This window comes from Enoplosus armatus, chromosome 12 (genome assembly GCF_043641665.1).
Source record: "Enoplosus armatus isolate fEnoArm2 chromosome 12, fEnoArm2.hap1, whole genome shotgun sequence".
In the NCBI taxonomy this organism is placed as follows: Eukaryota; Metazoa; Chordata; class Actinopteri; order Centrarchiformes; family Enoplosidae; genus Enoplosus; species Enoplosus armatus.
Window position 1 is genome coordinate 590,597 of NC_092191.1, and position 23,744 is coordinate 614,340.

Consider the following 23,744-nt stretch of genomic DNA (forward strand, 5'->3'; position numbering starts at 1 on the left):
CAGCCGGGTGTAGCTCCCATTCTCCTGACTCAGACGACAGACCTCCTCCCTCTCTTCATCCAGACTGGACTGGAGCTGCGAGGTCCTGGTCTTCTCCTGCTTCAGAGCCTCCTGCAGACTCTCCTCAGCGCTCCTCCTCCTGTCTAGCTCCTCAGAGACGCCGTCCAGCTCCAGCTGCAGGTTGTCCACAGCCATGGCCTGGTCCTTCAGGTCCTGGATCAGCCTGTCGCGGTCCATCTTCAGCGAGTCCAGCTCAGCGGTCAGTCTGGAGAGACACTCTGCTTTGCTCCTCATGGCCTCCTGCAGACTCTCCAGCTCTGACCTCAGGGCGTTGACAGTCAGCTCTCTGGCTCGCAGCTGCGCCTGCTGCTGGATGAAAGCATTGGAGAGGCGGCTGCAGTTATCGGCCACCACCTCCCGGTCCTGCAGGATGCTGTCGGACGCAGCCTGGAGGTTTCCCAGCTCCTCTTTCAGTTGGGTCACCTGAACCAGGAGCTGCTCCTCCCTGGTCTTCACCAGCTGCAGCTCCTCCTCCACAGAGCTCTTCTCTGAGGTGAGGCGTTTATTTAAAACCTCATGAGACTCCAGGAAGGTGATGCTCTCCTCCAGCTGAGTGCAGGCCTCCTCCAGTCTGGCCTCCAGCTCAGAACAACGTCCACGAGAAGCTTTAAGATCGTCCTCCAACTGACCACAGCGCTCTCTCAACTCCTCAAAACTGGCCTCTGATTGGCTGATCTGTAGATGGGAGTTCTCTATGACTTCCTGTAAACTGGAGACTTGCTCCTTCAGCTGATGGATCTCCTCCCCGGCTCTCTCCTCACTCAGCTTCTCCTGCTCTGACTGAACGAGATGGTTCTCCCAGAATCCGCTCTGCTCCTGCAGTCGCTGGCGCTCCCAGTGGAGCTGGTGGAGGAGACGGCGTTGACCTTCGGCGTGCTGCAGCTTCATCTGAGAGAGCTGCTGCTCTGCTTCCTCCCTGCTCAGTGTTCAATATACAGAAGTACGAAGTTACAGAGAGAGAATAAATATTACACCTGGTGAGAGAAACAGACCGACGGACACTTTGACACCACAATCATCTACCTGTGGTACTCCTACTTAAGACCTGACACTAACCCGGAACAAACCCACTGGAATTTAAAACACTACCACAACATGTCGGCTGGTGCATCAACTTTGTCACCTGATCAGAGATGCTCCTAAATGTGATGGTCTGGGAGGCGAGGCGGTATCCTGTTTTCATCGACACAGTGGTACACATGCTGTGTGACTGTGACAAGGTTAAAGAAGTAAATGTGACCTGAACCCGTCCCTGTGCATGTTGGGTAATCTTCACATTCTTCATTGACAGCACATAGTGGCTGTGGTGCCGTCGATACATGTGCGCTCTTATTTTGTAAGGTAAAGTCTACAAAGCCAGCTGTGAGGTCACCACCCACCTGACCAGCATCACTTCCTGGTCCATCTTCAGCTTCAGCTCGGCCTCCAGCTGATCCTTCTCAGCACTCAGTTTCTGGACCAGGTTGCTGATCTCTTTGGCAAAGTTCTGCTCCAGCTCAGCTCGCTCCCGCTGCATCCTGGGAAAAAACACATTCAAGCTCAAAAACACTGACACGCTGCTCACAACTACATCGACCATCCACAGGGTCCAAGACCAGATGTGGAGCTGCCTCAGCAGGGTGGACAAAATATCAGAAACACTACAGTCTCAGTTGAATCAGCACCTACAGTCAACATCTTAATGTACATCTTGATGAGTTCAGCTCTGACCTGAGATGAAAGTTGTCATCTTTAGATTTTTCTTACACCAACATTTTGACTTGTTCTAGCAGAATGAGGATGTACATGTACAAGGGGACTCTGGGTACAAGAGTCTGTTACACCAACTGTCATTGCATAGTGTCTGCGGAGTTTCCTGTCAGGCTGTGTGCATCAACAAGCTCCACCATTTAGAAGGTAGGGCAGCCTCTATCTAGCCTGAGAGGCAAAACCCAGGGCTTTAAATTAGGCATGATCAATATCGTCATAGTGTCAAACCTTAATGTTATCAGTGACACCTGTTTGACAAGTCAGACGGTCTGTAGGATGTTACTCACCTGCGCTCCTGCTCGTTACTCCACCCTCCTCCTCCATGTTGGACCTGAGTCTGCAGTGTGTCCAGAGTCTCCTTCAGCTGCTTCACCTGCTGCTCCACCTGAGCTTTCTGCTCCTCCAGCTCACTGATCTCCAGCTGACAGACAGACAAGTCGAAATGTGACCAAACTAACTCAAAAACACCTTAAAATGTTCCTGACAGCATGAAACATTTAACAATCATTTAGAGTTACAGTCAGATTTATCTGTTTGTGTCCAGTTTACATTTGGCCAGAGGTGGAAGAAGTAGTAATACCTCATTACAAGTAAAAGTCCTGCATTGAAAGTATTATCAGCAAAATGAACTTAAAGTATCAAAATGAAAAGTATTAGTTATTTGATGGTGTTTTATTTGATATCTTATATAAACGAGCCCATTTGAACGAATCTGTTGTTCCAGTGTATTTTTGATTTAAATCAATACACTTTTACCTTGAAGGCCTGAGAGATGTCTTTACGTTCGACTTCCATGCTCTGTCTCATCAGGTCCAGGCTGCGTTCGTAGTAGTTCACCTGGAGGAGGAAGAGGAGGGTCTTCATTTGAGTGTATTCATGAAAAAGTCAAATCAAAGCTTTGATCTCTATAATCTGTGTTACCTGTGTTTCGAGCTGGATGTGCAGCTGCTGCAGCTCCTGGTTGTGTTTCTGCTTCAGCTGCTCCAGAGCCAGTTCAGTCTGAATACTGACAGCAGGACCAGAGACGCTGTCCAGTGAACACAGAGCTGAAACAGGGACAGATGGGGGGTTAACCGGGGCTCAGGGGGTCCAAGGACCTCTACGTCAAGGCCTCTACATCAGAGCCTGTTTTCAGTAATTGCTGGAGTATTTATATTTATTTTCAGAAATACAGTTTAATGTCACAACAACGTCAATACAGACACATTTCTATGTGTCATGGCTTCACATTGCTGGATGCAACATCGCAAATTGTAAGTAACATAACTTTAATATGTAATGTAATAATTAACGTAACTTGTTGTATTTTTGTAAACTTCAAAGAGCAGCAGTGTTATCTTCATGTTGTGTTTGAGTCCGAAAATGAACAATGAGAAAAACATGTAAGTGTGTGTGTGTGTGTGTGTGTGTGTGTGTGTGTGTGTGTGTGTGTGTGTGTGTGTGTGTGTGTCTCACCACTTTTATTTGCCGGCTGCAGTTTCTTCCTGACCAGAGGAGACGAGCTGCGCTTCATGTCCGACTCATCTGAACAAAAAACACAAGACACTGTTACACACCGCGACACACTGTTACATACCGCGACACACTGCTATACAGTTACACACTGCGACACACTGCCACAGTTACACACCGCGACACACAGTTACACACCGTTACACAGTTACACACCGCGACACACCGCGACACACTGTTACACACCGTTACACAGTTACACACCGCGACACACCGTTACACACAGTTACACACCGCGACACACCGTTACACACCGCGAGGCAGAGAGTCACACTCTTACAACAACGTAAAACAAAGGACTTCGATCAGGAGGTCACATAAAGAAGTGGCAGAGACTCACTGTGAGACATGATGACGCTGTAAACTCACTGACTCAATCTGACACCTGGGAGTGTGTGTGTGTGTGTGTGTGTGTGTGTGTGTGTGTGTGTGTGTGTGTGTGTGTGTGTGTGTGTGTGTGTGTGTGTGTGGCAGTGGGTGTGTCCTTCTGTCTACCTAAACAGATCAAACCTGCTCAGCAGATACTGAAACAATGCAGAGAATGTGTTTATTGAATTTTAACATAACTCTTAACTCTTCTCTTAAATACGAACAAACATTAAGACAAAAAGATAACATTCACAGCAAGACGCCTTCTAATTATACTCTGCTTTAACAGAGAAGAACAACAAGTGCAAAAGACAAACATATACAAATATAAGCAAATCAATAAGGAAGAATGCAATAAATGATATCAGCACATCTTCGAGGGTAACAGGCTTCTGTTTCCTGTCATTAGATATTTGATGTTTAACACATTTTGTTTGTTTGTTTGTGTACCTGCAGTTGGTAGAGCAGAATGACTCAGAACTATTCATTACTAGAACTATTTTAATAATCGATTCATTGTTTCAGTCATTTTTGGGGCACAAACTCTTCTCTGTTCTCTGGTGTCAGTTTCTCTGATGTGAGGATTTGCTGCCTTTTTTTAAACTATTCTTTTTACATTTTATAGGCCAAGAAATTAACTGATCCATCGAGAAAATACTCCTCTTCATCTATTGGTCAGACAGACTTTACATCAGTCTGTGTCAGCTTCATTATATGACCTAACAGCCAATCAGAGCTCTGCACTGTGTTGCAGCTCCACCCTCTGTCAGAGACACGTAACTGCAGGTCTTCAGTAATATCTCGTGTGTGTCTTTACGCTGCCCATCACGCTCTTCTGTCTTTCCTGTCTGGTTGCTGGGTAACTGTTTGGCCTTCATCTCATCCTCATACTGGTCTCAGACACTGACCAGTTTCTGTAGTATTTCAACATTTCTAACATTTTAACTCAAAGAAAAACATGAAAATGTTATTTATGTCTTGTAATTAAATTATTCTGAATCATTTTATGGTGGAAAGTAACTGAGTACATTTACTCAAGTACTGTACTTAAGTACAATGTTGAATGCAGGACTTTTACTTGTAGTATTTGTACACTGTGATATTACTACTTTTACTAACTAAAGGATCTGAGTACTTCTTGCACTGCTGCTGTCAGTTTAATGTATTGTGTTGTTGTTGTGTTGTTGTTGTGTCTTACCGGAGTCTGACTCGGCGCTGCCTGAGCGTTGTTGGTGGGTCCAGCTCAGATCAGCGGCGGTGTTGTCTCCTGCAGATCGTCTGGACTTCCTGTCGTTCCTCTGACTCTTCAGCAGCTCCAACTCTGAGCTCAGCTCATCATTTCTGTCCCGCAGCTCCTGAACACAAAACACACACACACACACTCTTTCAGCATCTACATACTGTACAGAGTCATGAATCTACCTGCATGCAGACACACACGCCAACACTGCTGTTTCCCTGGCAACTGAGAAGTAGACAAGAAGCCACAACAAAACAGCTGTTATCATGGCATTAACGTTACCTTCGGTCTTTGGTGTTTATAGGCTCTCAGTAGGAATGAGTGCAGCCATCTAAATGTTCCTCTAGATGTTCTCTAAAGGGTTAATACTGTGTTCATGTGACCTGATGTTTCAGCTGCTTGTCTGAAGCTAAACTCTGACAGACAACAACATGTTTGTGAAGAGAACATTTAGGAAACTCCAACAGCATCACAGACTGATACGTGTGTTTTCAGGTGTTCTCACCTTGATTTTCTGTTGAACCAACACGAGGCGTTCAGGTGCACAAACAAAAACAGACATTAAAACTTGTTCACCTCATTGAGACTACTGAACAATAATTTTGACCAAACATTCTTAACTCAAGGTCCATTTACAGACTGTGACATGTGGTTGAAAGCTTGTGGATTATGTCAAATCTATTGCCTCCAACGTCAAACATACACGTTTAGTTTTATAATATTTGGAATGAGCCTCACCTCAGGTCTTTTAGCTCTTAACTTGTGCAAAATTAACTTTCCAAACCCAACAACATGAAAACATGTCATTAAAGTTCACTTCTTTAAATTTGAGTTTCTCTGTTTTCTAAAACGATGTGATGTGTGAAGACTGAACACATGAACCAAACACACAGTGAAGTTTACATGTAAAAACGTGAACATGAGTTCAAATGGAGCTCAATACAAACAAACAAACAAACAAACAAACAAACTCTCTCTGTCTCTTACCCGGCACTGCAGTTCGTAATCTTTAACGATTTCGGAGAATCGCTCCTCGTGACTCAGACCAGCGCCTGCCGGGTCCAAGCTGCCAAACTGTCAATCAAACAAAACAACACATTATTGGTTTAATGTATCTGTCAATCAAAAGTCATCTTCATCAGTCGGACCAAAGGAGACGAGACGAAGAATGAAGCGAAGTCACAGAGGAAACTTTCATCAATAATTTACCTGCTAAGGAGGCCAGTTACCTTACACCACCGAGTGTGTGTGTGTGTGTTCTTGTTCTTCTATCTTTGTGAGGACTAACGTTGCACTGACAATGAGGACTTTTTTTTGGACTTCAGTTAGAATTAGGTTTAGACTAAGGTTAGAGTCCAGTGTAAGTGTGTGTGTGTGTGTGTGTGTGTGTGGATGCACCAGTATGTAAAACTGTAGCTGTGTTCACGTGTGCTCAGTGCTTCAGACACAAAACTCTGGTTCAAACTGTATTAACTGATCTTTTGCTGATTGGAGGCAGCAGAACAACCTGTAACACAACATCAGACATATTATCATCTTATAAAGCTGCTTATTTCCTCATTAGAGCAACATGATCCTTCACACCTGGTGACTGAAGTCCAGTCTTCTCTCTCTGTTAGCTCTGTTTCTGGTCTCCTCCACCTCCTGAGGGAAACATCTGGCTCTTTAGCTGCTAAATGCTGCACTATGTTCAGCAGCTCGTCTCAAACTGTGACCGAACCAGACAGGAAGTCTGTCGCAAAACCAAAACTAGCAGCTAAAAGATGCTAAAAAGCTCTGAGGACCTCCAGACATGGAGACCATTCTCTGTGGTTTCTCAGAGACATTTTATCAGTTGTTAATATAAAACATATTGATGAGTGCAGCTTTAAAGACTCTGATGAAGTTTAAAGCATGTTGTGTGTTTTGTTGTGCGTTACCTTGTCGTGCAGCAGCTGGTCCAGGTCTCTCTGCAGTCTGTTCACTGAGCTTTCTGCTTCAGTCAGCTTCAGCTTCACAACACTCAGCTCCTCCTCCAGACGACTGTTCTCCTGAATACACAACAAAACACATTTGAATACTTCAATATTTGTATTTCTGTTCACACTGATGGATTCATTCTCTGTGTGGAACATCAACACATTTTTATCCATTTTATCAAACTCTCAGCAGCTCCTGCTCCAAAGTTGAATTTACATATTTTGAGTCTGGCCTATTTTAAAATGGACATAAATATAACAACTGACTGTGTTTGGATGTTTTCCCTCAACGGAGAAGATTAGAAGAGAATTTCCAGTTTCACTCTGTATTGATTTATGTTTTGTATATATTTATTCCCCTGCACAAGGTTTGACCAAATTATGGGATATGTAAATATGTGGATACAGTGTGTATTGGGGAGGATACAGTACGTGGTATGAATGTGTACTATAAAACACCTAAAGGACCCATGTTTCATTTTATCTTAAGTTACAAAACAAGAAAAACTACATCATAAATAAAAAGGAAAAAACTGAAACTCATTTAGGAGCAGTGGTTGAAACAAACAAAAACAAATACAAACAGGAAGTTTAACTAAATTTAACACACAATAAAACTAATGTGACCTGTAGGACTTGTGCAGGTGAGTGATGCGTACACACCTGAGTGGCGCTGCAGAGCTCCTCCTGTAGCTCCGCCTCCTGCCCTCGGAGCAGCTGCAGCTCGTCCTGCAGCGTGCTGCGCTCTCTCTCCACCTGCTGCAGCAGAGCCTCGCTCTCCTGCTCCGACTGACTGCGCAGAGCCATCAGCCTATCACGGAAGTCCTGTTCCAGGTCCCTGCCAATCACAGAGCGGCTCGTCAACACCACAGTCTGAGTCGCTAACACATCTTTCACTTTTTGGTGGTTGGTGATTTTTATGTTAGCATAACGACTCCAGGATCAATATCTGAGGCACATTTGAGGTTATTTGTTGTCTGTGAAGCTAACGTTAGCTCCAGCAGCTAAAGCATAGATAGAGATGTAAACAGGATCATGGGGCTGTCAGGCAGATGTGACTTTATTACCATACATGGACAACTATGCAGCTGTTATCAATAAATATGATGCCTATTTGATTGTCAAACTAGTTTTGAAGAGTAATAATATCCAGTATAGACACTAATGCAACATCTCAAATTTGAGCTGACTAGCCACATAACCCTTTTATTTTTCTTTCCATGTAGAAATAAGTTTAATCATGCCTGGGACAAACTGATTTTGTATATATGGAGTCGATGAAATATTTCCCTCATATCGTTCAGAACATAAATCTGAATGTCTGACCTGATCCTGCTCTGGTTGAGCGCCTCCATGCTGGCGTGGCGGTCGTCCACCTCTCTGACCAGTTGCAGGTTCCTCTGATCAGCCTGGTCCAGGTCTGCCTTCACCTTGTCCCGCTCCCTGCAGGCCTGCTCTGCCACCAACCTACACACACACACACACACAGTTAAATATGTCGCTCCTTCACAGCTTCACTGATCTGTTTTAGTTTAATTTAACATCAAGCTGAAAAGATTTGTTTCTCTTTTGGTTCAAAGCTTCAAGTCTGTTACCACCTGTAACCACCTGTGACCTGCTGTGGCCTGCTGTAACCACCTGTGACCTGCTGTGACCTGCTGTAACCACCTGTGACCAGCTGTGACCTGCTGTGACCTGCTGTGACCTGCTGTGACCTGCTGTGACCTGCTGTGACCACCTGTCACCACCTGTCACCACCTGTCACCACCTGTCACCACCTGTCACCACCTGTAACCACCTGTCACCTGCTGTCACCTGCTGTCACCTGCTGTGACCTGCTGTGACCTGCTGTGACCTGCTGTGACCTGCTGTGACCACCTGTAACCACCTGTAACCACCTGTAACCACCTGTAACCACCTGTGACCTGCTGTGACCTGCTGTGACCTGCTGTGACCTGCTGTGACCTGCTGTGACCTGCTGTGACCTGCTGTGACCTGCTGTAACCACCTGTGACCTGCTGTAACCACCTGTGACCTGCTGTAACCACCTGTGACCTGCTGTGACCTGCTGTAACCACCTGTGACCTGCTGTAACCACCTGTAACCACCTGTGACCTGCTGTAACCACCTGTCACCTGCTGTGACCTGCTGTGACCTGCTGTGACCTGCTGTAACCACCTGTAACCACCTGTAACCACCTGTAACCACCTGTAACCACCTGTAACCACCTGTGACCACCTGTGACCACCTGTGACCTGCTGTAACCACCTGTCACCACCTGTGACCTGCTGTAACCTGCTGTAACCACCTGTGACCTGCTGTGACCACCTGTGACCTGCTGTGACCTGCTGTGACCTGCTGTAACCTGCTGTAACCACCTGTCACCTGCTGTAACCTGCTGTAACCACCTGTGACCTGCTGTAACCACCTGTGACCTGCTGTAACCACCTGTGACCTGCTGTAACCTGCTGTAACCACCTGTGACCTGCTGTGACCACCTGTGACCTGCTGTAACCTGCTGTAACCACCTGTGACCTGCTGTGACCTGCTGTAACCACCTGTGACCTGCTGTAACCACCTGTGACCTGCTGTAACCACCTGTGACCTTCTGTAACCACCTGTGACCTGCTGTAACCACCTGTGACCTGCTGTAACCTGCTGTAACCACCTGTGACCAGCTGTGACCAGCTGTGACCTGCTGTGACCTGCTGTGACCTGCTGTGACCTGCTGTAACCACCTGTCACCTGCTGTGACCTGCTGTGACCTGCTGTAACCTGCTGCAACACAACCTGCCATGTGGCTGTGATTTATTAGCCTGAGTTTTTTTACAGTGGCACGTGGCATTTTGTTTTCCTGCACTTCAAATGGGCATAAGAAGCATGTGGCATTTATTTATGTTTTACATGTAGTGGAAAGCCACACTATGTGATCTCTCTGTGAGGTGAAGCAGGCTGAAACGCTCCACCACAGAGCAGTGAGACACCTCTTCAGCCTGCTGTTGAATCTCTTTGAGCAGCACTTTACAGATTTCAGGCTCTGCTGTGGTGAAAACACGAGGAACATCATCAACATCACGGTGGACTCTTTGTTCACATGATGACGTGTTACATGTTTGGATTCAAACTCCAGATGAATCCTTGAACTCACTTTACTGCAGACACAGTTCCCCTCCAGCAGGGGGAGCTCTTCCAGTTAGAAATACAATACATGATATGGCCAAAAGTATATGGACAGCCCTGTCCCCACACAGAAAAGTTTTGGAATCTATGTTCAACTATCACATATAGCTGGAGTGTTCTGCTGTCCACATACTTCTGGCCATATACTGCCTATAGAGGCCATATAGTGTACCTGAAAATAAATGGCAACCAGTACAACCGATCCGATACCGGTGACTGACCAGCTCATCTAGAGAGACTCAACTGTGGTTGTAAAACACAGCATTGTTTTTTTTTTAACCACACAGAGAAAAGTTGATTTGATGTGGACTCGACCTTTGAACTCCAGGCTGCAGCTGACCCAGCAGCTGCTGACCGGTTTGTGTTGATGGTCAGTGGATCTGACAGGAAACCACTGTGTGTCAACAAACCAGGGTCTGATGGTCTCAGTAGAAACATACACCCTGAACGTGCACCAGTAGTCCAGTCCACTTTAGATAACTACTCTTGTTCTCCGTCTTCTCCAGAGCCACATGTTTCAGATGGATATCAGTTTCATCTCTGTTAGCCTAGCTTTGCACAAAGACTGGAAGTAGGGGGAAACTGCTAGCCTAGCTCCATCAAAAGAATAAAAAACCTCCAACAAGTCCAAACCTGTGACTTACAGCCAAAACAGAACTTAGTCCCATTAGCAAACAGCTCAGCCATGGATCCATCCTGTAGTCAGCTGGGTGTAATGACACTAGAGTGTGATCAATATATTGTGGTCGACATTCAAACCCAATAACATTCAGCTCGTCTAGCTAGCTACTGCCTGAGGTGATGCAAACCAGACAACAGTGAGAGCAGAAGACAAACAGAGCGAACTATATCACATCACCAATAACAGAGCTGCTTTGTAGTTCAGGCCGGTGACAGATCCAGAACTCCACTTCAAGCCGTTCAAACTACGTAAGGACTTCAGGAAACAGTGATTTACTGTCAGGTTACATCTCTCACTTTGTATCAAGTGTCTTTCTGGCTCTGGACATCGGTGTGCATGCTGTGTATTCACTGCACATTCTCCAGTTTATGTTTTTCTGCGTACACGTCGTTTCTACTTCTGGCTCCAGGTGTCCGACCTGCAGTGTCCTCACACTTCCACACCTGAATGAGAACGACTGGCCCGTTTGTCTCAACTTTCCCCAACTTGTAAAAAGTCTTTTGATCTCTAGTAGAGCTACAGAGCAAAGTTTTCATGTGTGGGTCCCCATTGTGAGGACGCACGGTTTCCCACTGATCTACAGCTGGAGGTAACACAGCAACGTGTCAAAGATGAAGGAGAAAACGACTGCAAGCTAGAAAACATGGATGTAAACAATGATATAAAATATTTTTTTTAAATCAGCTTTTCGAATGTTTCGAGGAAGGAAAAATGTGTTTGTTGGAGCTGAAGGTTCCACGGGGAGCTTTAAGTTAGTTACTAGATAAACTTTAAATATGTAGCTTTTACTTGTTTTCTCTGAACCTTCATATATTTCACAAGTGTAATCATTTCTTCTGACGTTAGTGGAGACGCTCTCCATTTCAGATGACATTATAAAACAGTGTGGAGCTGTGACGAGGACGAGCTGACTTCTGTCAGACTGAAGGACCTGAACCTACTGCAGGTGTTGGATCTCGTTCTTGTAGGAGATGAGTGCCGCCTGGTGGATGCCGTTCCCGCCAACCAGCAGCTCGTTGTCCAGGGCCAGAGTCAGGTCTGCCAGGCTGAGACGCTCCTCCAGAGGGAAGTCCAGAGTCTGAAGGGAAAAATAAGACATTTAACTTCACCTGCAGCGAGAACCAGGACTTTAATTTCTCCTGTTTTACTTTTGATAAGTCTTTCTCCTTCAACACCTTGTGATTATGACCATTACTGATCAAACCCATCCAACTGTGTGTTTCTCCTGGTGTGTAGTGAACGTTACAGCGACGCTGCAGACTTTTAGTCTCACTGAACTGAGTCTGTTAAACTCCAATGATAATAATCGCTCAAGTCCAATCTTGGTTTGGATGATTACAGCTCATACATCACAGAGACACCGTCACCCACAGCCAGTACTCCTCAGTACTCTTTACTTCACTGTTACAAGTAAAAGTCCTGCATTCAAAATATTCTTACTCATTATGTAGAATAATGTATATTATTGGATTATTATTATCGATGCATTAATGTGTTCATCACTTTAATGTTGCAGCTGGAGCTCATTTTAATGACTATATATTCTGCTGGGTAGTTTGTGAATTTCCCCCTCTGATCAATAAAGTTTTATCGTACGCCATAATATACATAATCATTTATTAGTTGATTATATTTGTATCAATGTAGTGCAGTAAAAAGTAAAATAGTTCCCTCCAATGTAGAGTAGAGTAGAGAGTAGCAAAAAAGTACTCGAGTAAAGTACCTCAGAATTGTACTTAAGTACAGTACTTGAGTAAATGTACTTTCCACCACATGTTGAAATACATCTATTAAAGTCTTCTCCAGCTAACAGATGAAACCCTTCACCTCCTCCTGTCTGAACCAGAATCTCCTCGACGGGTGACCAGAGACCCACAACAGATCCAAACTTGACTTCCTGTCCTCTGTCGATGGAAATCAGCAGAGACTGAGAGGCTGTGCTGCTTCTCTACCAGGAATGTGATGGACAGATGAAACCTGAGGTTCTGTTCAGCCTCCAGAATCAAAGAGGAATGAGGAGGAGCTGCTCCAGTTTGGGGAAACCCTGAACCTCACGGCCGAAAGCCACAGGACTGACGAGGTGGTTTGGCTGAAGCTCAGTGAGAGATAAAGACAGAGTGTGGTTTATTTTATTGTAAATCCCAGGAGGAGGAGGAGTAAGAGACGAGGAAACTACCAGAGAGGATGAGAGGAGGGTTCTGCTGTCTGTTTCTGTTGATCCAACAAACACATCTGAGTTCTGTTTCATACCTCGTCGAACGTTTGAATATCAAATGTTTTGTCCATTGATCTTAACCAAGAAAAAAAGTCACAACAGATAAGAGTTCGAGTCAATCCAGGTGTTTTGATCCAAAATGGAGACATGCATGGACGCAACTCACACTGAGAAAGAGACAAGTTTCTTCATGAATAGCGTACATTTGAAAACAAGCAAACTCAACCCGAGTCGGAACACACACGGATCAAATCTGACCTCAAACCCATTAGAGGACTAATAGTCTCAGGTTTGTTTCTCTGCTGTTTGAAACGAGTCTGAGAGTTTTATCAAAACTGATTAGAGACAGAAATTGTAAGTAAACAAACAAAAAAATGAACCATATCACCATAAAACAGCCCTTTGCCCACACACCTGGTCCTGGTCTGTACTGACCTGCAGGATGTCCCGGCTGTTCCTGATGCCCTCCTCGGTCCAGAGGGCGATGACCCTCTCGGGGCTGGTGCATCCTGAGCCTTCGTCCAGCCGGCTGAGGACTCTCTGACCCACCGTGGCCGTCAGCAGGGAGGGCGAGGTGGAGCGAGCCGAGTGCTCCTCTGGCACCGTCTGAGACTGCATGGACAACAAGAAACCAGTCAGACGTTAGTCCACATTCAGACCTGGGAGGTAAAGATGAATAAACTGAGTTCTGTCCAACACAACAGGCAGACAAAGCAGCTTAAAAACAGCAGTAATGAACAGACCTCTCAGGGGCCTAATAAACCTGGAACATTTAATCCGGATTAGCCTACTTTCACTCAGAGCCATGTAGGTCTGGGGACAAACATCCCAGAAACACCAGTTCAGGACATGAAGGTCCACATAATGCCAGTTGGCCTGACTGGACCCACAACACTCACACAGACTCTGCAGGTCCGAGTTCATCACATTAGATCAAAACGAAAAGGCTTCATTCAGACCTTCTAAATCACCTGAATGTAGCAGGAGGTCCGGGTGTAGGCGGCCACCCTGTCTGTCCTCACCCACGTTAACAGACCACATCCTGAGATCAGACCTGACGTGCAGTACATGACAATTTCTACCTGTCTGTCTGAACAGCTACCTGTTCTCCTGCAGCACCTGATTGGACTGATGACTGTCAGCTGCAGCAGCGCCTCCTGATTGGAGCTTCTGCTTATTGGTGGAAAGGTGATGCTGCATTCAGGAGCTGCTCGTAAACTAAGAAACTCTCTTCAAATTCAATTAAATCAAATATAAAGAGGAAGTCTCTTTATAAGTCTAAGTCTCTTTTGGCTTGTTAGTGTAGGTTTTACTGTCAGCAGAATGGTTTGGTTTGATTGGAACTGATATCATTTGACTGATAACTAAACTAACTAAACTTGATTTGAAAAACATACAATAACATAAAAAATCACTGTTACCATCAGTTGTTTATGAGGCTTCAACACAAACATCATATCTAAAGTGAAGTTTTAATCCATGTTATGTCACCATCTGTTTCATGTGGTTTTGTAGGGTTAACATAAATGTTTCTCCTGCAAGCGAACGTGTGGTGGTACATTATGTCAGTGAGTGTCTGACCCTGTGTGGCGCCCTCTGCAGGTCAGCTGATCGCACAGGGGTGGAGCAGGAGACGGGGGCGGAGCCACGCAGAACCTTCTGGAAGTCCCTGATGCTGACTCTGCCGTCCAGGTCGGTGTCCAACTTCCTGAGCAGCACGTCCAGCTCCTGTTTTAATGTTGACAGCTGATCATAAACATTACATTAAACTGCCTCCAGTCTTTCTGTGCTTCGGTGTTTGTGGGCGTCCTGCAGGTGCTGGGTGGAGTCTTACCTCTGTGTTGAGCTGCTGCAGGCCCAGGTGATCACACACTGCCGTCAGGACGCAGACGTCGCCTGCTCTTCCTCCTCCTCCTCCTCCTTCTCTAACAACCCCCAGCTCCAGTTCCTCCTGCTGAGGACCTGCAAAACACACATAAAACATTTCACTTTTTTTAAATCTTTATTTGATCAGGCAGTCTGAGATTAAGATATATTTTCCAAGAGAGACCTGAGAACAAGAAACATTCACAATCAGCAAAACAGAAACGACACAACTCAATAATTAAAGAATTCATAAAATCTACATCTAAATCTACATCTACATCTAAACTCTATTAAAGACACTATGGGTAATGTAGGATCCAGTGTTATTCAGTTTGATCCATTCTAGGGACTAAAAGTCAGGATATCTGCACCTCCTGTTTTTAATCTGACTCTCACAAGTCTGCTTATTATTTAAGAGAAATGCCAGATCACTGGACTTCTATTTAACTGTGTAAATCTATGTTTATACGACGAGAAGCCAAATTTAAAGCTGTGTGAATGTGTTCACACTGACTCTGCTGGCAAAGAAGCATAAAGGTTACAAAGTAGAGCAGAGAGTACCTTTAGACTGAAAGTCCGGCTGGATGTTCTCCTTCGGACTTCCTGTCTCCTCATCAGACTTCAGGCTCTGCAGAGAAAACATGGAGGTCAATGACGTGTGTGTGTGTGTGTGTGTGTGTGTGTGTCTGTGTATGCGTGTTAACCACCCGTTAAGCTAGTCTGAACTAACAGCAGAAGTGTTATGAAAGAGTGTGTGTGTGTGTGTGTGTGTGTGTGTGTGTGTGTGTGTGTGTGCGCACGCAGTGGTGCCAACAGACCCAACAGAAGGAATTCCTCAGCGGCCATTACTTCTGCTAGACTGAACATATTGTGTGTGTGTGTGTGTGTGTCACGCTGAAGAGCTCAGCATGTTAACCTCCTCTGTCAGGACGTTTGTGGGAAACTGAACCTGTGACTTTTGCGCTCACACCAGAATGAATCACAGCAACATTTCAAACCAGATTCAACACCTCTGAATGGAATGAAACAGGTGATTCAGTTCTGTTAGTCCTCATGAAATGATTTTCTGTACTTCATGTCGTAAACATACTTGCACTCGGCAGGCAGAAGCAAAGTTTGTTCCTCGTCAGAAAAATATCATCCCACCGTCTCTGCACACGTCTATTTGTATTCAAAGCTAAATGTTTCCCACAATTCACCACGGCCTGCTGCTCCACAGCAGTCCAGCTGCTCCACAGCAGTCCAGCTGCTGGTGGTAAGTTGGTTTTGTGACCAACAGACATGAAGACATTTGTGACGTGAATATTATTACTCAACACAGCCTCCACAGTTAGTTATCCAGTCTTGTCTCTAAGGTAATGAAGGTCTCGGTTCTCTTTGCTCTTCTGTTGAATCCTCCCTACCACGTCTAGGTGTCACTCTGGACCAGGCTCTGGCTCTGGATCAACATGTCAACAGTTTGATGCAGTCCAGAGAAACATCACAAACTCGTTTACAAGTGGTCCAATTTGCTGCTGCAGAGCTTCAGACCAGGTCCTCCAAAAGGTCTCATGTGACACAGAGCTTTTATTTCTCTTCACTGACGTCCCATCAAATTCAGAATCCAGTTCCAGGTTCTTGTGATCACTTTACAGAGCTCTGCAGGGTCAGACAGCCCTGCATCACCAGCAGGTCTCTGAGGTCCTCCGATCAGAGTCAGATCAAATATTATCAGACAGAAATCATCAAAATAAGATGACGCTGCATCTCTTTTATGAACATTTGACCTACGTGCTTCTAGATTACTCAAGTACTCAGATCTTTTACTCAATTAAAGTAGTAATACCACAGTGTACAAACACTCCTGCATTCAAAATCTTACTTAAGTTCAAAAGTATTAGCATCATAATATACTTATTGTATATTATTGGATTATAATTATTGATGTGTTCATCACTTTAATGCTGCAGCTGGAGCTCATTTTAATGACTTCACATACTAACAGATACTTTTACAGTCACACACGGTTTGCAGAAGTCAGACAGAAAACATGACACTCACTCAGTTTCCAAAAATATTTTGTGAGTGTTCAGTGTGTGTGAGAGTGTGTCCCAGAGGAAACACACAGCCCCATTAATGAACATCAGTATTAAATATTGAACAGTGTTGTATAACTGCTCTCACTCGTGGAACACAATGGGACTCATGCAGGAACATCTTTAGATTCTGTCCTAAAGTCTCACTTTCTTCTGTGAGGTTTACAGAAGTTTACAGTTTGCTGCACAGACGTGCTTCATCACATCAACTCATACAGCGCTGCACAACACGTCATCATCCTGCAATGTCACTCATTCACTACCTTTATGTGATGTGAAGCAGTGGCCTGGAAACATTCCTGCATCCTGTCACACTGTAGACGAGCACATCGCCTCCTGCAGACAGCTCTGTCACACTCACATGCAGGCTGCGGAGCTGTGTGTAGTCGCTGTGTGTGTTGCGTCAGTGATGTATGAGAAGGAGGTTAAAGCTGCTGTGAAAGATTCAGCAGCAGCAGATGAATTATTAACCCGTCAGTGTCAGAGCGTTGGCTGCAGCAGCATCCAGCACAGTTAGCCTACATCTGTCACACTGTGTTCACCAGCTGACATGAGGAGGGACCACACACACACACACACACACACACACACACACACACTGGTCTTATTTAGAACCAGGTTTCAGGAGGCCTACTACATTGTGAGATTACCTGCTTAAGAATCACTCGTGGTACCGAATGACAGTCGAATGGACTGATTCTCTGATCATTCTGGTATCTGTAACCCAGCCTTTTGATCGAGGAACATAAAATGAAATTACTGAATTACTGAAACAACTGCTTTTGTTTTCATCTTGTCATCGAAGGCGAAATAGATGAAGATAAATTAAAGTTCTTACACAATTTGCTCTTCAAAATAATCTTAGACATAAAAGGATTCAGAGTGAATTTATTTAAAAATGTAATACAAAACGTCTATACAACCATCATCTGAGCAGATAACAAACAACACAACACCTCTAAAAGACGCAGGTGGACATCATCATCATCATCATCATCATCATCATCAGTTAGCGCATGAACAAAACTGAATAGAAACTGGCAGACAGATCGAGGACTCTTGGTTACACAACTTTGTTCAATATTTAACACTGTTGGTCCTCTGGCACCGACACACATGAAGGTGCTGAGTTTTAATTTCAAACCTTTTCTGTATGCAGCCTTTTTATCCAATGTGACGTACATCACCAGTGCAGTACACACACACACACACACACGTATATATACATTGATATTGTATATATTTTTTACTTTAACTTTTCGCTTAAATATTGTAAATGTATATATTTTACTTTTTATTTTTTATATCTGGAGTCTCAGTAACACAGAGCTTCACCTCTGATCTCTCTTTGTCTCCATCCATCCATCCTTTCAGCCGGATCAGGAAACTTCATGAACTGACTCTGGACCAAAAAGCTGGACAAATACTGCCATAAAAACAACCCTACAGTACAGCCTCCACACTGTAAACAGCCTCTGTGTGTGTGTCTCTTTAAGCCCTTTATATAACGGACTAAATGCTGCAGAAGTATTTAGTATTTAGAGATTTCAGCTGCTGGAGCCAAATGAACTGGACGAGAGACACCCACATGCAGCAGAGAGCGAGAGAGAGAGTTACAGTATTTAATCTCCAGGCAGCACGGAGCCGGGTTACATAAAAACTCTTCAATATTTTAACCAGAGAGACACACAAAGTAAAGTGGAGTCACTCTGACGTAACGAACAGAAACACTCCTCTGAGTCTGTGTTTCTGCAAACAGCTGAGAGACACAAAGAGTTTTCTTTTTCTGATACTGTTGCTGGGGAGGACATTGTTTCCCCACAGCTTGTCTTCTCAGGCTGTGGATCAGTCTGATCATTTAGACCGAGGTACAAAAACTGAAACAGCTTTGATGTAAAGCTAAAACTAACAATTTGGTGTATGGAGTTTGGTAAGGAAGCACTACCAGTAGCTGCATGTCACCTGAATCAGTGGTCCTTAATGAGAGTTAATTTACACAGAGGCCCCCTGACCCCCTACCTGTAGCACATGGAATAAGGAGCAAATGATCACAAGGAGCTGAGACAATCAGTTCACGATTAAATGGCATTCAAAGCAAACTAATCAGGCATTTCATCAACGAATATTAATGATATTCTCTCTAACTGATCTCACGTCAGTTTCTCCAGCTAAACTTTCATTAATATCAGATCAATAATTCAAGCTTATAAACTTAACAGTTTTAAATGAGGACCTTCAGTATTTGGATCAAGTGGCTCCTGAAAAATAAGGTGTGTCAGGTGAATATAAGTATCAGATCAGACTCAGTATCAGCAGATACTCAATATTAAAAGGTTCAGATCTGGATCAGGGCCAAAATAACTTGATCAGGATCCCGACTGTCCTTTGTCAACCACTCATGGTGAAGAAGAAGAGGTGGAGTCTGACACAGCAGCAAAGAGTGGAATAAAACAACAAAGAAAAGCTAGATGAAGCAGCATGAATCCAGCTGGTAGCTCACAGAGAAAACTGTGTTTTTAAAGAGCAGCTGAGAAGCTTCTTTTCCACAAAACCAAAAGTGAAAACTGTCACAAAGAAACAGAGCGATGCATCTTTGATCCGCAGCCAAACCAGAGCAGAGCGTCTGCCAGCAGCCACATTCCTCACAATCCCACTTCCTGAAAAACCTCCAACGCCCCCAAAACCACCAAACCTCCCCCAGCTGGCTCCTCCCTCCCTCCTCTCCCCTCCTCCCCCCTCAGGTATTCACGGCATTGACTGCAGAATCTCAGCACGTCTGGATATTTGAGACGAACCTCGGTTCTCATCCAGCAGCACAAAAACACACAATGAGCTTCATTCACACAGAGGCCGGTGTGTGTGTGTGTGTGTGTGTGTGTGTGTGAATCTATTAACACTCAGCTGGAGCCTCCTGGTTTCTGTCACATTATCATCATCCTCAGAGCATGAACACGTAGAATACGCTTCGACTCCTGTATCACAACCAGCAACATTGCATTGGGTAACTGCATTGAGACACAGCAGCTCGAGGATCAGAGGCTAGACAGGAAGTGATGTCATGACTGATCCAAGATTGGACCAAAATCCAAAAACTGAATTTATCTACAAAGATCAACGGCAACAGAACCTGGAGCCCTCTGATTGGATGTTTCTAGCAATATTCTGCTTTTAGTGGATAAAACTGTCTTCAGTGAGTTCTCAATCAAACTATAAAAAAAAAAGACATCATTTCAGCCTGCAAACGTTTTACTTTCCCTGTTTCTAGAAGAAAAGAAAGAAAGAAAGAAAGAAAGAAAAGCAGCAGCAGTTACATCTTTTCTAAACGATGTCACACCTCTTTCACAGAAGGAACTGGAAGAATGTTTTTGGAATTAATACTACGATGGAGGAGGACATGAACCAACCGTCTCACCTCAACACTCTCCAGAGACGTGGATCGTCTCAGTTTGGCCCTGCGGACGCCGGCCGGAGACGAGTCCGTGGCCTCGGTCCTGGACGGCGGCGAGTCCTCCGAGTCAGCAGCATCAGGCTTACTGTCGGGACGGGAGCGACGGCCGTAACGCTTCGTTCCCTTCACGAACTTTGGCTTCACCTCCTCTGGAACAACTGGAGAGACAAAGACATGAAGACAGACAGAGAGTCAGACTCACAGCCAGAACAAGAAGCCAAAATCTGTCACACTGGAATCCTCTGCAGCAGAACAAGGACTTTAAAGAGCCTGAGACCAGCACAGAGCTCAGAACACAGCCCGCACTAACAGGCCGGGTTATTCTGGACCTGCAGGAGCCGAGGACGGCAGGAAATAACACTAAACGATCTTCATGAAACCTGCTTCATCAAAGTTACATTAGTGTTGCACACTATGATGCATTCGAGAGTTGAACAGTTGAGCAAAGTACACAACACTCAACATTAATGCTGCAGATTTATTTATTTATTTATTCATTGCAACTTTGTCATTACTTCACGTGTTTATAGTATTTAGCGCCTCGTGTGTGTTTGTACACAGCTCAAAACGCAAATGAACGAGTGAAGTTTGTAATATTGTGTCATGCACACAACACACAAGGTACCACTAATTCACACTGCAGCGTTTACATTGTCCAACAGCAAACGTCAGTTTCCCTGAAAACACAAACCGACTGACAGCTAAGGAGCTAAACTGTGTGAAAAACACACATTTATGGTTGTTAAAATGTTCCTCCAGTGACATCAGACGGCTACTGCAAATATTCACCCAAAACTGAATCCTGGTGTTTTACTGTTGCGGTGGTGGAGGAGGAACAAACAGCACACACACTCACACACATACATAAATAGCTTCAGCACAACAGAGTAATAAGCACTCAACATCCACCATGTCTGCAGCTCTGCCACCACAACCACTGTCAACCGCTGTCGACCGCTGTCCCAGACTGCTATACTGCTGGATATATATACATATATATATATATATATACTGTGTTGTTACAGTGCAGCAACACTCACGATACATAGTTTCTCCATCTGAACAAGAACAATTATTCTGAAGTGTTTGTGAAGAAATAAGTCTTCTCATCATCAAACATCATGTTCAGACTCAAACCATCAACCTGTCTCACTTCCTGTGTGTGGCTCTCAGCCCATTGGTTCCTACTGAAGATGTGAATCTTTAAAAACATAAATATATAATTTATATTATAAATTATATAAAAATATATAATTTCATGTTTCCTCCTCAAGACATTTATCAAACTAACAGGAGGAAATAGTGCATCTGTTGGGGACTATTTTCAGCAGTGGATGAATCCACATGTGGAGCTCTAGTGAGTGTTTGTGGCAGCAGGACGGTGTGTGTGTGTGAGTCAAGATGAACTACAGTGTGTGTGTTCATGGTGATGAAGGAAACAACAGTGAGGCTCACTGATGAGTTTTGATAATAATAATAATGATAATGATAATAAAAAGAAGAAGAAGATCTGTCAGCTGTGACACACACAGTACTTGTTAGTAGATACGTTCACTGCTGCTTTCAGTCTGAACATGAGATTTAATGATGACAAGAAAATCTTTTAGCAGCGTTGAGGATACAAACCCCCCCCCACCCCACCCCACCCCCTGTGTCTCACCTGGCTCCAGGTAGCTGCTGTCATCCTCTGAGGTGCTGAAGTCCAGAGAGCGAGACAGAACGGCCACGAAGCCTTCTTTAAACTCCTCGAAGTTCACCTGAAGGTCAAACACAACATGTACAACATGTACAGCAGTGTGTGTGTGTGTGTGTGTGTGTGTGTGTGTGTGTGTGTTTGTTACCCTGGCGTAGGTGCGTTCTCCCAGCAGTATGTGTGTGTGTGTGTGTGTGTGTGTGTGTGTGTGTGTGTTACCCTGGCGTAGGTGCGTTCTCCCAGCAGTGTGTGTGTGTGCGTGTGTGTGTGTGTGTTACCCTGGCGTAGGTGCGTTCTCCCAGCAGTATGTGTGTGTGTGTGTGTGTGTGTGTGTGTGTTACCCTGGCGTAGGTGCGTTCTCCCAGCAGTGTGTGTGTGTGTGTGTGTGTGTGTGTGTGTGTGTGTGTGTTACCCTGGCGTAGGTGCGTTCTCCCAGCAGTGTGTGTGTGTGTGTGTGTGTGTGTTACCCTGGCGTAGGTGCGTTCTCCCAGCAGTGTGTGTGTGTGTGTGTGTGTGTGTGTGTGTATTACCCTGGCGTAGGTGCGTTCTCCCAGCAGTGTGTGTGTGTGTGTGTGTATGTGTGTGTGTGTGTGTGTTACCCTGGCGTAGGTGCGTTCTCCCAGCAGTGTGTGTGTGTGTGTGTGTGTGTGTGTGTGTTACCCTGGCGTAGGTGCGTTCTCCCAGCAGTGTGTGTGTGTGTGTGTGTGTGTGTGTGTGTGTGTGTGTGTGTGTGTGTTACCCTGGCGTAGGTGCGTTCTCCCAGCAGTGTGTGTGTGTGTGTGTGTGTGTGTGTGTGTGTGTGTGTGTGTGTGTGTTACCCTGGCGTAGGTGCGTTCTCCCAGCAGTATGTGTGTGTGTGTGTGTGTGTGTGTGTGTGTGTGTGTGTGTGTGTGTGTTACCCTGGCGTAGGTGCGTTCTCCCAGCAGTGTGTCCAGCAGCAGCGGCAGGTGAGCGTCCAGCTGCAGTTTTCGGCAGAGCACCGTCAGCTCGTCTCGGTCCAGGAAGCCGGTGGCCGTCGTGTCGCAGCTGTCGAACTCGGCCTTCAGCTGGGCGACGTAGCGGCTGTGCTCCGCCTCCTCCATCCCAACGCATCACGCTGCAACACCAACACCTGGAGAGACAACACCACAGGACACACTGAGTACATGTACCGGAGCGGTTATTCATACATGATCTGATATAATATAATGTGATGTAAAGTATGACATGACAGAGAGGGAAAACAACACAGACGAAAAATCAGACAAAGTTACATCAAATGAATTAGATTAAATGAACATAAATGAGATGAGATGATAATGAGGTGATAATGAGGTGAGACGAGTGTGTCTGGGCTGACTAAACCTCCAACCTAGCACCACGTCTTTGGGTGGTCAACATCAAGAGACCCTAAGTCTCAGTTTATGACCTCATCGTGGACGTCACAGGTGAGCAGGTCAAACAAACACTGACTTCTTCCTTCTCATGTTATTTCATAGGAAGGATTTTTCTAGGACCTGAACAGGTGAAAGTATCCAGCATTTCACGAAAAATGTGACAAAGAAACTTGATTGACTGAGAAAAAAAGCACAATTTGTGAAAAGTCTTAAACAATAAACATTATTTAATGTGTGTCTTTCTAATCCCTTTAATCTGGTGATCGTTGATTTTGGGAGCATATATGCTGTCACATGCTGACACTGCGTAACTTTTACACT

The 23,744-nt window shown here is 44.8% G+C and overlaps 1 protein-coding gene across 1 annotated transcript in view; it reads right to left on the bottom strand.

Moving 5' to 3' along the window:
- The window catches only part of ninl (ninein-like), a 29,023-nt gene extending 5,894 nt beyond the window's left edge, over positions 1 to 23,129 (bottom strand). Inside the window, exons 1-19 of the mRNA XM_070915759.1 lie at positions 22,947 to 23,129; positions 22,015 to 22,111; positions 20,319 to 20,512; positions 15,393 to 15,459; positions 14,896 to 14,904; positions 14,800 to 14,861; positions 14,547 to 14,693; positions 13,401 to 13,577; positions 11,692 to 11,828; positions 8,215 to 8,355; positions 7,552 to 7,726; positions 6,850 to 6,960; positions 5,918 to 6,004; positions 4,889 to 5,045; positions 3,265 to 3,333; positions 2,731 to 2,855; positions 2,566 to 2,646; positions 2,097 to 2,230; positions 1,440 to 1,577 (exon numbers count right to left, since the gene is read on the bottom strand). Coding sequence (XP_070771860.1) covers positions 1,440 to 1,577; positions 2,097 to 2,230; positions 2,566 to 2,646; positions 2,731 to 2,855; positions 3,265 to 3,333; positions 4,889 to 5,045; positions 5,918 to 6,004; positions 6,850 to 6,960; positions 7,552 to 7,726; positions 8,215 to 8,355; positions 11,692 to 11,828; positions 13,401 to 13,577; positions 14,547 to 14,693; positions 14,800 to 14,861; positions 14,896 to 14,904; positions 15,393 to 15,459; positions 20,319 to 20,512; positions 22,015 to 22,111; positions 22,947 to 23,129 — 2,291 coding nt within the window. The remainder of the gene's footprint in view (positions 1 to 1,439; positions 1,578 to 2,096; positions 2,231 to 2,565; positions 2,647 to 2,730; positions 2,856 to 3,264; positions 3,334 to 4,888; positions 5,046 to 5,917; positions 6,005 to 6,849; positions 6,961 to 7,551; positions 7,727 to 8,214; positions 8,356 to 11,691; positions 11,829 to 13,400; positions 13,578 to 14,546; positions 14,694 to 14,799; positions 14,862 to 14,895; positions 14,905 to 15,392; positions 15,460 to 20,318; positions 20,513 to 22,014; positions 22,112 to 22,946) is intronic.
- Positions 23,130 to 23,744: the final 615 nt, after the last annotated feature.